The 12,758-nt window shown below is 45.9% G+C and overlaps 1 protein-coding gene across 4 annotated transcripts in view; it reads right to left on the minus strand.

Moving 5' to 3' along the window:
- The window catches only part of myh11b (myosin, heavy chain 11b, smooth muscle), a 187,316-nt gene extending 175,680 nt beyond the window's left edge, over positions 1-11,636 (minus strand). For 3 of the 4 annotated variants that reach the window (XM_072560160.1, XM_072560158.1, XM_072560161.1), the window contains exons 1-2: positions 11,522-11,636; positions 1,079-1,443 (exon numbers count right to left, since the gene is read on the minus strand). In XM_072560160.1, coding sequence (XP_072416261.1) covers positions 1,079-1,426 — 348 coding nt within the window. In that variant the 5' untranslated portion in view covers positions 1,427-1,443; positions 11,522-11,636. Of the gene's footprint in view, positions 1-1,078; positions 1,444-11,444 lie in introns of all 4 variants that reach the window. The other variant, XM_072560159.1, reaches the window with a different exon arrangement.
- Between the last annotated feature and the right edge of the window lie 1,122 nt (positions 11,637-12,758).

Raw genomic sequence — 12,758 nt, forward strand, 5'->3', positions numbered from 1 at the left:
GGAATTCTATTTTGAAGTGAATGCACATCTATAATGTGTCAAAGATTATGCAAGATGCTTACTTATGAAGGCTAATTTTAAACAGAGCTTCTCTGGGTGACTGTCTTTTAAGTGGGTCTGGAAATGAGCTTGTATTGTTTTGTTGTTAAATCTTCTGTGAAAAGCAGAATTCTTGATGGAACACAATAATTTTAAGGAATCTGGTTTACAGTAAACAATTTTCCTGGTTTCGAGCTTCACAGCTACCAAATGCCAAGCCCTTAATACAGCCCTGCACCACCACTACCAATGACTTTGGTCTTGGTAAAGATTCAGATTCTATATTAACTATATTAACGCTATATTAATACAGTGACTTCCTCCATTTGTAGTAACAATTCTAACACTGTAAATTCTTCATTAATTTAGTTACAGTGAAGGAAGACTTTGATGGGCAGAGAAGATTCAGGGTTTTGTAAATAACTCACAGCCATCCCTTTAAGAATTGATCATGATATCTCTCAATGCTAGTGCCATTGATCGGAGCTCAGTTTGTCATTGGTACCTAGCCACTGAGGTGAGATCCTTTGTATTTCAAACGACATCGACAGCGTTCTAAAAGCTGAACTGATGAAGGAGCAGCGTTCCAAAAGCTTGCAATTTCAAATAAACCTGTTGGACTATAACCTGGTCTCATGTGACTTCTGACATTGTCCACCCCAGGCCAACACCAATACCTCCACATGATGTTAAATGAGCCTGACTTGTATATTATAACGAAATGGTTTCCTGAAATTCAACTAAACTGGCATGAGGGCAGTAAATTCACGAGCATTCCTTGTCAGAATGTTATTGTCTGTTATTGCCAAACGAAGAAACATCATTGACCCCATTGTCTGTAGGTTGGACATTCAACTGATTTAGATCTTTTACTTCTTGCACACTGCAGCTTCCGATCCTTGTTACAACTTTAGATGCAGGAAATTATGCTGATTCTACTCTCTTTTCATTTTTATTGTACTAATATTGATCAAGGCTAATGGGGGGGTTTTGCTGAGACTGCCTTAAAACATTCAACACAAGTTGGGGGTTTACTTACATAGATGAGTCCTGAGTAGTACCGCTCCCTCAGATTATGCAGCACTGAGGCTTCATTCAGACATGTCAATTCTGCCATATCCTCTACTTTGGAAAACTTTGGAGGATTCATCTTCTGGATGTCATCTTTGTTGACTGTAACTTTCTTTCCATTTTCCACCAATTCAACAATAACTTCGTCCCCCTTTTCATCCTTAATGCTTGCAGCTTCAAAGCCAGTCCTCTCCGAAGGAACCCAAACCAATTTCTTCGCTGACCAGTCAGCTTGGGCCAGTGGATTGTGGAGGGTTTTGTCCACAAACAGAAATGCATCAGCATCTCCACCCTGGCTGCCAGATTTCTGCGCCATTATGACTTAGTAATGACCTAAAGGAAAGAAATTTAAAAAGTTATTTTTGCATTTTTCTAAAACTTAAAATCGGGATGTATGTACAAGCGCAGGGGTTAGGGAGAGGTGTAGGACCACTTTGTACCTTGAGCCTGCTCCAACATTCAACAGTATCACAGCTGATTAGATTACTCCACATAGCCTTTTAACCTGCCCTCACTTACTTATCTAAGTCTGCCTTAAAAGTGTTGAAAGATTCTGCTACCACTGCCTGTTGGGGAAGTGAGCCCTTCGCCAAGACACAAATGATCTAAGCCAAAGCAAGTCACAAAAAGCTAGCATTCAAGTCCAGTGGACAATAGATAAGTGCTGAAGAAGGGCTTATGCCCGAAACATCGATTCTCCTGCTCCTTGGATGCTGCCTGACCTGCTGCGCTTTTGCAGCAACACATTTTCAGCTCTGATCTCCAGCATCTGCAGTCCTCACTTTCTCCTCCTATATGTAAAAGGGAATGGAATGTAAAAATAGGGAGGTTTTACTCAAACTACATAAGGCACCAGTCAGACCATAGCTGGAATATTGTGAATAATTTTGGTCCCTTTATCTAAGGAAGGATAGACTGACATTGGAGGCTGCCCAGATATGGTTCTCAAGGTTGTTTCTGGATATGGAGGGATTTCTTATGAAGAAAGTTTGAGTAGGTTGGGCCTGTACTTATTGGAATTGAAAAGAACGAGAGGAGGCATTGTTGAAGCATACCAGATTTTCAGGAAACTTGACAGAGTAGATACAGAATGGTTACTTCCCCTTGTGGGAGAGTGAAGAGAAATTCCTCCTCTCCAAGGGGAGTGAATCTGTGGAATTCTTTACTGCAGAGAACTGTCGAGGCTGGGTCATTCAGTACATGCAGGGCTGAGACAGTCAGATTTTTAATCAGGAAGGAACCAAGGGTTATGGGGAAAAAGCAGGAAAGTACATTTGAGGATTATCAGATCAGCTGTGATCTCACTAAATGGTGCGACAGACTCGATGGACTGAATGGCTTCTTCTGCTACTATGTCTTATGGTCTAACATAAAAATAATGGAACAATCATTTCACTAACTGAGCCTTAACTTGGCAAAGGAATTCACTAACCATTTGTTTCAGTGGTATTAAATTGGGGTGGGTATTACAGTGCGAATAATACCATCACACCATAAGACATCGGAGCAGAAGTTAGGCCATTCAGCCCATCAAATCAGATCTGCCATTTAATCATGGCTGATTAATTTCTCAACCCCATTCTCACACTTTCTCCCTATATACATTGATCTCCTTGGCAATCAAGCACCAATCTATCTCAGTCTTAAATATGCTCAATGACCTGGCCTCCACAGTCTTCTGTGGCAATGAGTTCAATCCATATCAAACAGTATGCAAGTAGTGATGGCAGGAAGTTAATTTGGTGCATTTCGTTGCAATGGGCAACCTGACCACATTCTCCACTGCAGTCTTAGAGGCAGCATGCTGGTTCAGTGGTTAGCACTGCTGCCTCACAGCACTAGGGATCTGGGTTCGATTCCAGCCTTGGGGAAGTGTCTATGTGGAGTTTGCAAGTTCTCCCATATCTGCGTGGGTTTCCTCCAACAGTCCAAAGATGTGTATGTTAGGTGAATTGAGCTGGGGAAGAGCCTCGTGTCTACTGCCTTATAGAATAAGCCTTTGTAAAGAAGGTCCAGGGAGAGAGGCATGCATTTTGTTGAGGTTCATCTGAGCTGCTGTGTAATGTGGGACTCAGTGATCTAATGGCTGATCACATACCAAGACAAACGTAACTGCACCTGGAGGAATGTCAACCCAGTGAAAGAACCCATCTGGCTTGCTGGTCTCCCAGTGAGAAATGGTGTCCTTGACCAAACGTTGCAGACTGGTAAAAAAAATTTACCTGTACCCCCATTAATGTCATCTACTGAGTCCGTTCCACCCGATGTATCTTCTGTACATCGGGGAGACAGGATGCCAACTTGTGGAGAACATCTCTGGGACACCCGCACCCACCAACCCCACCGCCCAGTGGCGGAACACTTTAACTCCCCCTCCCACTCCATCAAGGACATGCAGGTCCTGGGCTTTCTCCACTGCCACACCCTAACCACCTGACACCTGGAGGAAGAACGTCCCATCTTCCACCTTGGGACCCTGCAACCACACGGCATTAATGTGGATTTCACCAGTTTCTTCATTTCCCCTCCCCCCAACCTTATCACAAGCCTCCAATTCAGCACTGCCCTCTTGACCAGTCTGTTGTTTTTCCTATCTATCTGGTCTGTCAACCCCCCTCAATCTATCACCTTCTCCTTCACTTTCATCTGCCTATCACCTTACCCCCCAGCCCCAGCCCCCTCCCATTTATCTCTCAGCACACCCCCTGTCCAAAAGCCTCATTCCTGATGAAGGGCTTATGCCCAAAATGTTGATTCTCCTGCTCCTTGGATGCTGCCTGGCCTGCTGTGCTTTCCCAGCATCACACTCTCGACTTTTATTTCTGTAATGCCCTAGTTGAAATGTTTGGATGTGGAATGTATGTTGTAAACATTTCAAGTATTGCGACTGCATTGAGGCACCTAAAAGTAGAACATGCTTCAAGGAGACAAGTTGGTTTATAAAGACCTTCTGCAATTTTCTGTTTGAAATGTATTGTACTGTACTTTTACAAATGTTATGAATAAAACATATTTTTGGAGAAAAAGGATCCCAGTGTTTTCACCTAATTTGGTAAATAAAATGGGATGTTATTGTGCACTAACACATGGTGAATTGCGGGGCTGAATCTTACAGTTGGCAGCTGTAATTTTTTTTTATGTGGAGGGGGATCCAAACAGATGGAATCACAGTCAAAATGTTTGACAACAATGCTATGCATACTTTTCAAAGCAATCGTGTTTTGTACATTTATTTGATTCTTAGCTAATGTTAATCATATGTCATTGTATACAATAGAACATAAATATACTCATTCCATTAAAAGTACACAGTTTAAAATGTATGCTTTTGCACAGACAACATCCCATACGGTACTGAAGACACTCTGCCAAGATACTGTTGCTTGGCTGTTTAAATAAGATTCCAGCTCCAAAATGTGACCCGACCTCTTCATCTTCACCTCAATATTTTGATGAACTAATCCATGATGGGGCCAACAAGGGAGTTTTTAGAACAAGATAAATCTGCTTTCGGATTTCTTACGATCACTTGCAAGGGAAGTGATTTCATTATCTGATGGCAATTGGAAATGGCATCTTTGTTTAACCATTACTTGGACAGCTTATATTTAATGTTTTGCATGTCCGACAAACTCTCCGGATTCATGTTAATTCTCATTTGTCAGCAGTATGTGAAGGAAGGGGGAAGTACTCCGCAAAATACCCTGAATTAGAAAAATGTTTCTCATTCTGGCATTGTCTATTGGCTCATGTCCTGCTGGGGTTAACTACAAACAGACATTATGACTCAACTGGCCTCGCCGTGTTCCAGACAGATGTATATGTTCTTTGCGGACAATGGGTTATGGGGATGGAGTGGGTAAAAGGCACTGAAATGCTCAATTGGCAATGATCCCATGGAATAGCAAGGCAGGTTTAAAGGATGGAATGGCCTGCTCCTGTTCCTGTGTTCCTAGAATATCCTAGGTCAGCAAAACAACCAAAACCAGTTTTGATCACTCCAGTTACTTGATTAGGCTGACATGGATTACAGTTATAAAGTTGGCCATCAGCTAATCCCTGATGAAAATTAGAAGTGGGAAGACCCAGGGAAGAGTAATGAGGATTTCAAATTCACTTAATTAATTAAATCTAGGATATAAAACTGTGTCAGGAAACTGTCAGAGAAAGAACCCATCTAATGTCCTTTAAGTCAGGAGACTGGACATTGCTATTCAGTTTGGATTATGTGTAACTCCAGGAAAACAGTGATGTTGTGGACCATTAGTCGTCTTATAGAGTGGCAGAACAAGCCACTCGGCTTTACCAAAAAATGGACAAGATATTTCGGAATTCCTTTGACATTGTGCTGGTCGGAGATGACAGCCCACTATCGTCTCGAGGACAATTCAGGATGAGAAACAAGGTCTGCTTTTACCAGCAATGGCCATGAACAGGAATTAATCAAGAGATAAAAAGATGTTCTGGTGTCCAAAACAAAATTTGCAGGCTCTTTTCTCAAGATCATTCTGGGTCAATACAACCTCACAGCAGCACATAGTGATCATGTCACTGGACTGGTTATCTAGAGAAAACCGAAAGAACCACAGACGCAGGGAATCAGAATCAAAAAACAAAATCTCAGCAGGTCTGGCAGCATCTGTGGAGAGAAAATGCTATTTATGTGTCTTGGTCTGTTATGGTGGGTGATATAATTTCTGGTTCTTTTTCTCAGAGGTTGGTAAATGGGGTCCAAATCAAATGTGTTTATTGATGGAGTTCCAGTTTGAATGCCAGGCCTCCAGGAATTCCTGTGCATGTCTGTTTAGCCTGTCCTAGGATGGATGTGTTGTCCCAGTTGAAGTGGTGTCCTTCTTTGTCTGTGTGCAAGGATACTAGCGATAGCTGGTCACGTCTTTTGGTGGCTAGTTGGTGTTCATGTATCCTGGTGGCCAGTTTCCTGTCTGCCTGTCTGATGTCGTGTTTGTAGCAGTCCTTGCAGGGTACATTGTAAATTTTTTTTGTTTATTCATTCACAGGACGAGGGCATCTCTGGCTGGGCCAGCATTTATTGCCCATCCCTAATTGCCCAGTGGACAGTTATGAGTCAACCCCATTGCTGTGGGTCTGGAGTCACATGGAAGCCAGACCAGGTAAGGATGGCAGTTTCCTTTCCTGAAGGGTATTAGTGACCCAGGTGGATTGTTCCAACAATCGATGATGGATTCATGGTCATCATTAGATTCTTAATTCCAGATTTTTGTTGAATTCAAATTCCACCAATTGCCGTGGTGGGGTTCGAACCCAGGTCCCCAGAATATAGAACATAGAACATAGAACAATACAGCACAGAATAGGCCCTGCGGCCCTCAATGTTGCGCCGACCTGTGAACTATTCTCAGCTTGTCCCCCTACACTATCCCAAAATCATCTATGTGCTTATCTAAGGATTGTTTAAATCTCCCTAATGTGGGTGAGTTGACTACATTAGCAGGTAGGGCATTCCACTCCCTTACCACTCTCTGCGTAAAGAACCTGCCTCTGACATCTGTCTTAAATCTGACGTTATCATCCTAGGAAAAAGACTTCCACAGTCGACCGTATCTAATCCTCTGACTTTACCTGGGTCTCTGGATTAACAATCCAGCGATAATGTCATGAGACCATCGCCTCCCCCTAAATGACATTCGTTTTGCTTGTTGTTGGTACAGGGTCCTTTGGGTTCATCAGTAGCTGTTTCAGTGTGTTGGTAGGTTTGTGGGCTACCATGATACCAAGGGTCCAGAGTGGTCATCTTCAAAAATCATATGCCCAGAGACTCTAGCCACACTACCATACATCAAAGACATCTCTGAGATGACTACCAGACCACTCCGGACCCTTGGTATCATGGTAGCCCACAAACCTACCAACACACTGAATCAGCTACTGATGAACCTAAAGGACCCTGTACCAACAACGAGCAAAACGAATGTCATTTACAAAATATCCTGCAAGGACTGTAACAAACGCTACATCAGATGGACAGGCAGGAAACTAGCCACCAGGGTATATAAACACCAATTAGCCACCAAACGATATGACCCTCTCTCACTAGTATCCTTGCACAGAGATGAAGGAGGGCACCACTTCGACTCAGACAACACATCCATCCTGAGACAGGCTAAACAGAGACACGCACAGGAATTCCTAATGACCTGACATTCAAACCAGAAACCCACCAATAAACACTTTCAATTTGGACCCCATTTACCAACCTCTGAGAAAAAGAACCGGAAATTATATCACCCACCGTAACAGAGAAGAACATAAATAGCAAACGGGACAGAACACCCTCGCTTCACCGGAGGCTCACTGATGATGTTACCGAGCATGGAGATGAAACATCTGAGAACAAATCTACCAGCTCAGCGAGCAAACTTACAACCTGAATCTCTATGACTCTACGAGTCTATGATCTGGTTTAAATGTGATTCTTAACTATTTTCGGAAATGGCTATGGCAAGATACTCAATTCAAACCGTAATTGAAATGGACAAAGAAACGCTGACCTAGCCAGCAATACCCACATCCCATGAATAAATATAAATATTGTAGAGACAAGAGGCTTGTTGGTGTGTGTGTTTCCTCGTGTTCCTTTGTTAAATGCTGCAAACAGTAGACAGGATGCTGGATTTTTCCTGCAGCAGTGTGTGCCCTGCCTTTTTGTTACAAAGTGGGATTATAGTGTTTCAGTTGGGTTTAGTGAGGCTCTGTAGTCACGGGTGGCAGTTAGAGAGGAAGTCCCAGCCAGGTCACAGCAAGGACAGCCATGGAAGATGTCTCCCATGGCCTTCTCCTCTGCTCTCTGTGCTTCATGGGGTGGATGGGCATAACCCATTTTCCAACAAAAATGTTTGTGATTTGACCTGGGAGGGGCTCTTGTGACACAGGGTAGTGCCTCTACCTCTAAGCTTGAAGGCTATGGCTGAAGTCCCACTTGCGCCAGAGGTATGTCCAGTCACAAAACCTTCACAGTAGAGAAAGAGGCCTTTCAGTCCATTTTATCCATTGTGCCAATCATCAAGCAGCCATCAATTCTAATCCCATTCTCCAGCATTTTGTCCATAATATTGTACCTGTGGTGGTTCAATACTCATCTAAAATAGTTCTTAAATATTTCGAGAGATCTGCTTTTCTCAGCAGTGAGTTTCTGGTGGCTCAGTGGTTAGCACTGCTGCCTCACAGCACCATGGACCTGGTTTTGATTCCAGCCTCTGGTGACTGTCTGTTTGGAGTTTGCACATTTGCCCTGCATCTGTATGGGTTTCCTCTGGGTGCTCCAGTTTCCTCCAACAATCCAAAGCTGCAGGCTAGGTTGGGTTAGCCAGGGGAAATGCAAGGTTGCAGGGAGAGGGTTTGGGTGGGATACCCATCAGAGGGTTGGTGTGGACTCAATAGGCTGAATGGCCTGCTTCTGTACTCTAGGGGATTCTATGTGCTCCAGATTTCCACTATCCTCTTGATTGGGAATGTCTTTCCTGTAAACTTCCTGCTCCTTACCTTGTACCCTGGTCATTGCTCCTGCGCTCTGAGGAAAGGTTTCTTCCGATCTACCCTGTCTCTGCCTCTCGGAACATTGTCCATCTCAACCAGGTACCCCCTCAGCCTTGTTGTTCTGAGGGAACCTGGTTACTACTGGTAGAGTTTTCAGGTGGGTCAATGAACTCCCGAACAGCGGAAGAGAATACGGTGGGATTATACTGCGGTTAATGTCATTTCAAACTTACCAGACACAACCTCCCTGAGGGGAGAGTGTTTTATTCCTCCATACCCTGTTTGACTTGGTTACATTGAGGCATCAACCTGGGTCAGTGTAGGGACAGAGAGGAGGTTGGATGGGTGAGGGTGTAGAAAGGAACAAGCTTGGAAACAGTGAAGTGAACATGAAAGCAGCGCGAGAGCTAATGTCATCAGGGGTTCTGTTAGAAAAGGGTGTAGGGAAGTTACTTCGCACCCAAACAGCAGGGTCTTGCTTTTTGCGGGTGAGCAAAATTAACGGCTTTTAAAAGAGAAAACAACTTGTTGCTTTCTGCGCAACACTCTCCATCAATCAACAGGGCTGGGGCTGGAGGGATTGGGGTGGCACCCTCTGAAAATGGGTCAATAATTTCCACTGCAACATTGCTCTGACAGTAATCCTGTCTGAAGATTTTTTGCTGTTATGCTTCTAACAACTTTTCAAAAACTCTGTTCAAATAAGAAAATGCAAGGTGGGGCTGGAGGCAGGGAGGGAGGGAGTGCTGAAATCGGTGAATGGAAGTATTCGCAATAGGCACTTTTGTGGGGTTGATTTTTGGGGGGGTGTTATAAAGTGGTTTTTTGGGGTGCATCATAAAGGGGTTATTTTGGAGGGGTGTTATAAAGGGTTTTTGGAGGTGGTTTGTTATAAATAGGTTATTTTGGGGCTTATAAAGGGTTTTTTGAGGTGTATGAAAAGGGGTTATTTTTAGGCGGTGTGTTTTATAGGAGTTTTTTTTGGATGATGTTCTGAAGGGTTTTTTGGGGGGGAGAGTGTTATAAAGTGGCTTTTTTGGGGGTTGCTATAAAGGGGTTATTTTTGGATGCGTGTGATAAGGGGATTTTTGGTGGGTGTTATAAAGGGGTTATGGGGTGGGGGAAGGTGGCGGTGTGATAAAGAGAATGGGACTGCAGTACGATGGTTAGCACTGCTGCCTCACCCGGGATCAATCCCAGCCTCGGGGGACTGTGTGTGGAGTTTGCACATTCTCCCCGTGTCTGCGTGGGTTTCCTCTGTGTGCTCCGGTTTCCTCCCACAGTCCAAAGATGTGGCCATGCTAAATTGCCCCATAGTGCTAGGGGTAAATAGGGGAATGGGTCTGGGTGGGTTATTCTTCGGAGGGCTGGTGTAGACTCGTTGGGCCGTAGGGAATCTAATCTAAGCAACTCATAATGAACGGGAGGATGAAAGGCAGCAGGTAAGTGATGATGAACTGTGTAACTGCCTGGGAGCGCGATGCAATGGAAAACCCGACCATAGATGGTCATCTTTGCTGGTTCCTCAGAAACGTAATGATAGGGAGCAGTAAAAAAGCAAAGCGCCTTTTTAGGGAATCCCAGGGCCAGCCTGTGCCTCGCTGTTCACGTCAAACCGGGACGAGGCAACACTGCAGTCCTCAGCAAATAAGGTCAGGAGTCACAGGGTCACAGCGCTGCTCCGGGAGCTGGGGATTTCAAACAAACCTGTTGGATTATAACCTGGGGTCGTGTGACTTCTGACCCCGTCCACTCCAGTCCAACACCGGCACCTCCACAGCATGGCTCATCAAATAAGGAGGGAGGCTCCAGGCGCTACTTCACTTCAGTGTTATTGTTGCTGGAGCTGATCCCCTGGTACCCATTGCCCACTAACCCCTCCATCCTTCCAGATCATGGCCAGGCTCCAATACAGGGCAGTTTTCATTCAAACAGACAAGACGCTGAGTCCAGTAACCAACCAGGGCAATGGGGAGAGGAGGGGGGTGTTAGTCCAACTGACTGACCATTCACTGAGTGGGGGTTAATCCGGACTGATCCACACACACGGTTCCACCTTCAGTGGGGGAACAAGCCCCCACCGAACCCGAGCCCGCTCCAGCGCAGAAGGACACCACTCGGCCCGCCGTTTCTGTACTAGCCCCACCCTAAAGGTCCTGTTTCCCCCTTCTCCCCATGCACCCAGGCCGTTCCAGCTCATTCCCCCCCCCCCCCCTCCCTTCTCACCTTGGGCTGGGGGTGGGGTTATAAACTAGAGTAGCGAGCCCTGCACCCGGCAGATTTCCCAGCTCCCGCCGCTCTTACGCCGTTTGCTGTGTGGATTGAGAGGGGTCGGGTACAGAGTACCCTCCGGATGGCAGTGCCATAGCTAACCCCCAGCCTGTGTCCACAGGCTCGCTGACCCAGCCTGAGGCTTACTCTGAAGTTGGACATTAAGGAGGGTCTGAACACTGTGATCTCCCTGACAGTGACACCAGGAGTCATCACTGTTAACCAGCCCCCTCCATCCCGATTGGTAGACCCCCGCTCCATCACCTTAAACAGCTGCTCTGTACCTGGTATTGACCGTGAATGTGACTGGAGCGAGCAGTCTAACCAACACGCACAGCTACACCATTGGATACAGTGAATTTGTATGCATTCCTGGTAATTGCTGCTATTACTAACTAGAGTAACCAGGTCTGGATCAATAACAGAACACATTCTTCCTGACTGATCCCATTCTCCCCGCTGTTACCATGACTGGTCACTGTCACAATTATAATACCGAGTCCTCCAGCACCGATTATTAGTTTTTGTGAGGACGTTAAAACACAAACCTCGCAGTTTTCTTAATCCTTGCTTGAATTAATTCTCTGACCGCAATAGCACCCTCACTTCTGTCCCGAATACTCACTGGAGACTGGCTGTTTGCTGATAAGGTTCCACAAAGTGAATGTCCAGTAAGAGAAACACACGCACACACACACACAGTAGGAAGTGCCCGAGTAAGCGGTGCCCCTAGTTCTGAGGATTTAATACCACGGGGGCCTGGGCTAACACAGGGCGGGGCGGCTCCTCCCAGTGTGTGGGGAGAGGGGTGGAGGAAAGTCTCACTGACTTTCCCTCAGCAACTCAGAGAGCAGAGCTTTCCCATGCTCAGCACTGGGAGATGGGAGATCAGGGGTGACAGAGACCTTCACCAGGCTCAGTACTGGGGGCTGGGGGCTCAGGGTGACAGAGACCTTCACCAGGCTCAGTACTGGGGGCTGGGGGCTCAGGGTGACAGAGACCTTCACCAGGCTCAGTACTGGGGGCTGGGGGCTCAGGGTGACAGAGACCTTCACCAGGCTCAGTACTGGGGGCTGGGGGCTCAGGGTGACAGAGACCTGTACCAGACTCAGCAATGCTCCAGCTCTGGATTAGTGGTGCTGGAAGAGCACAGCAGTTCAGGCAGCATCCAACGAGCAGCGAAATCAACGTTTCGGGCAAAAGCCCTTCATCGGGAATCCCAGCTCCCCGAACGCAGGCCAATTCCCCCTGCACTTTCCTCATCGAGGACATAGCTCACAGCTTCAGGTTAGTCCAGGGGCTATGAAGAGAGGAAATATTTGATGAATTATGCCCCCCAGGGTTCAGGGTGAGTGCTAAAGGAGTTTCATGGGAACACCCTGAGATCCTCATTCCCACCCCCACCCCCTCTATCTGAAACACACACGGGGGATATATTGGAGCAGCTCTCACTCCACCCCTTCAAATCCTTACTTCCTCCTCCCAATCCTCTCTCTCCTCACTTCCTCACACAACACCCCCCCCACCCCCCCCACCAAGCCCTCTTACATGCTCCCTGTCTCTCCTCGGGCTGCCCAACACACTTTTCATTCATTCTGTCTGTGTGTCTGTGTGTTCGTGTCAATGACTATATGTATGTGCGTGTATCTATGTGAGCCTGTGTGTGTCTTTGTGTCTGTGTATGTGCCTGTGTGTATATGTTTCTGAGTGTGTTTGTGTCTGTATATGTGTATGTATGTACCTGTGTGTATGTTTCTGCGTGTCTTTGTGTGTCTGTATGTATGTTTCTGCGTGTCTTTGTGTGTCTGTATGTATGTTTCTGCGTGTCTTTGTGTGTGTATGTATGTTTCTGTGCGTCTTTA

This window comes from Chiloscyllium punctatum, chromosome 40, assembly GCF_047496795.1.
Source record: "Chiloscyllium punctatum isolate Juve2018m chromosome 40, sChiPun1.3, whole genome shotgun sequence".
Classification (NCBI taxonomy): domain Eukaryota; kingdom Metazoa; phylum Chordata; class Chondrichthyes; order Orectolobiformes; family Hemiscylliidae; genus Chiloscyllium; species Chiloscyllium punctatum.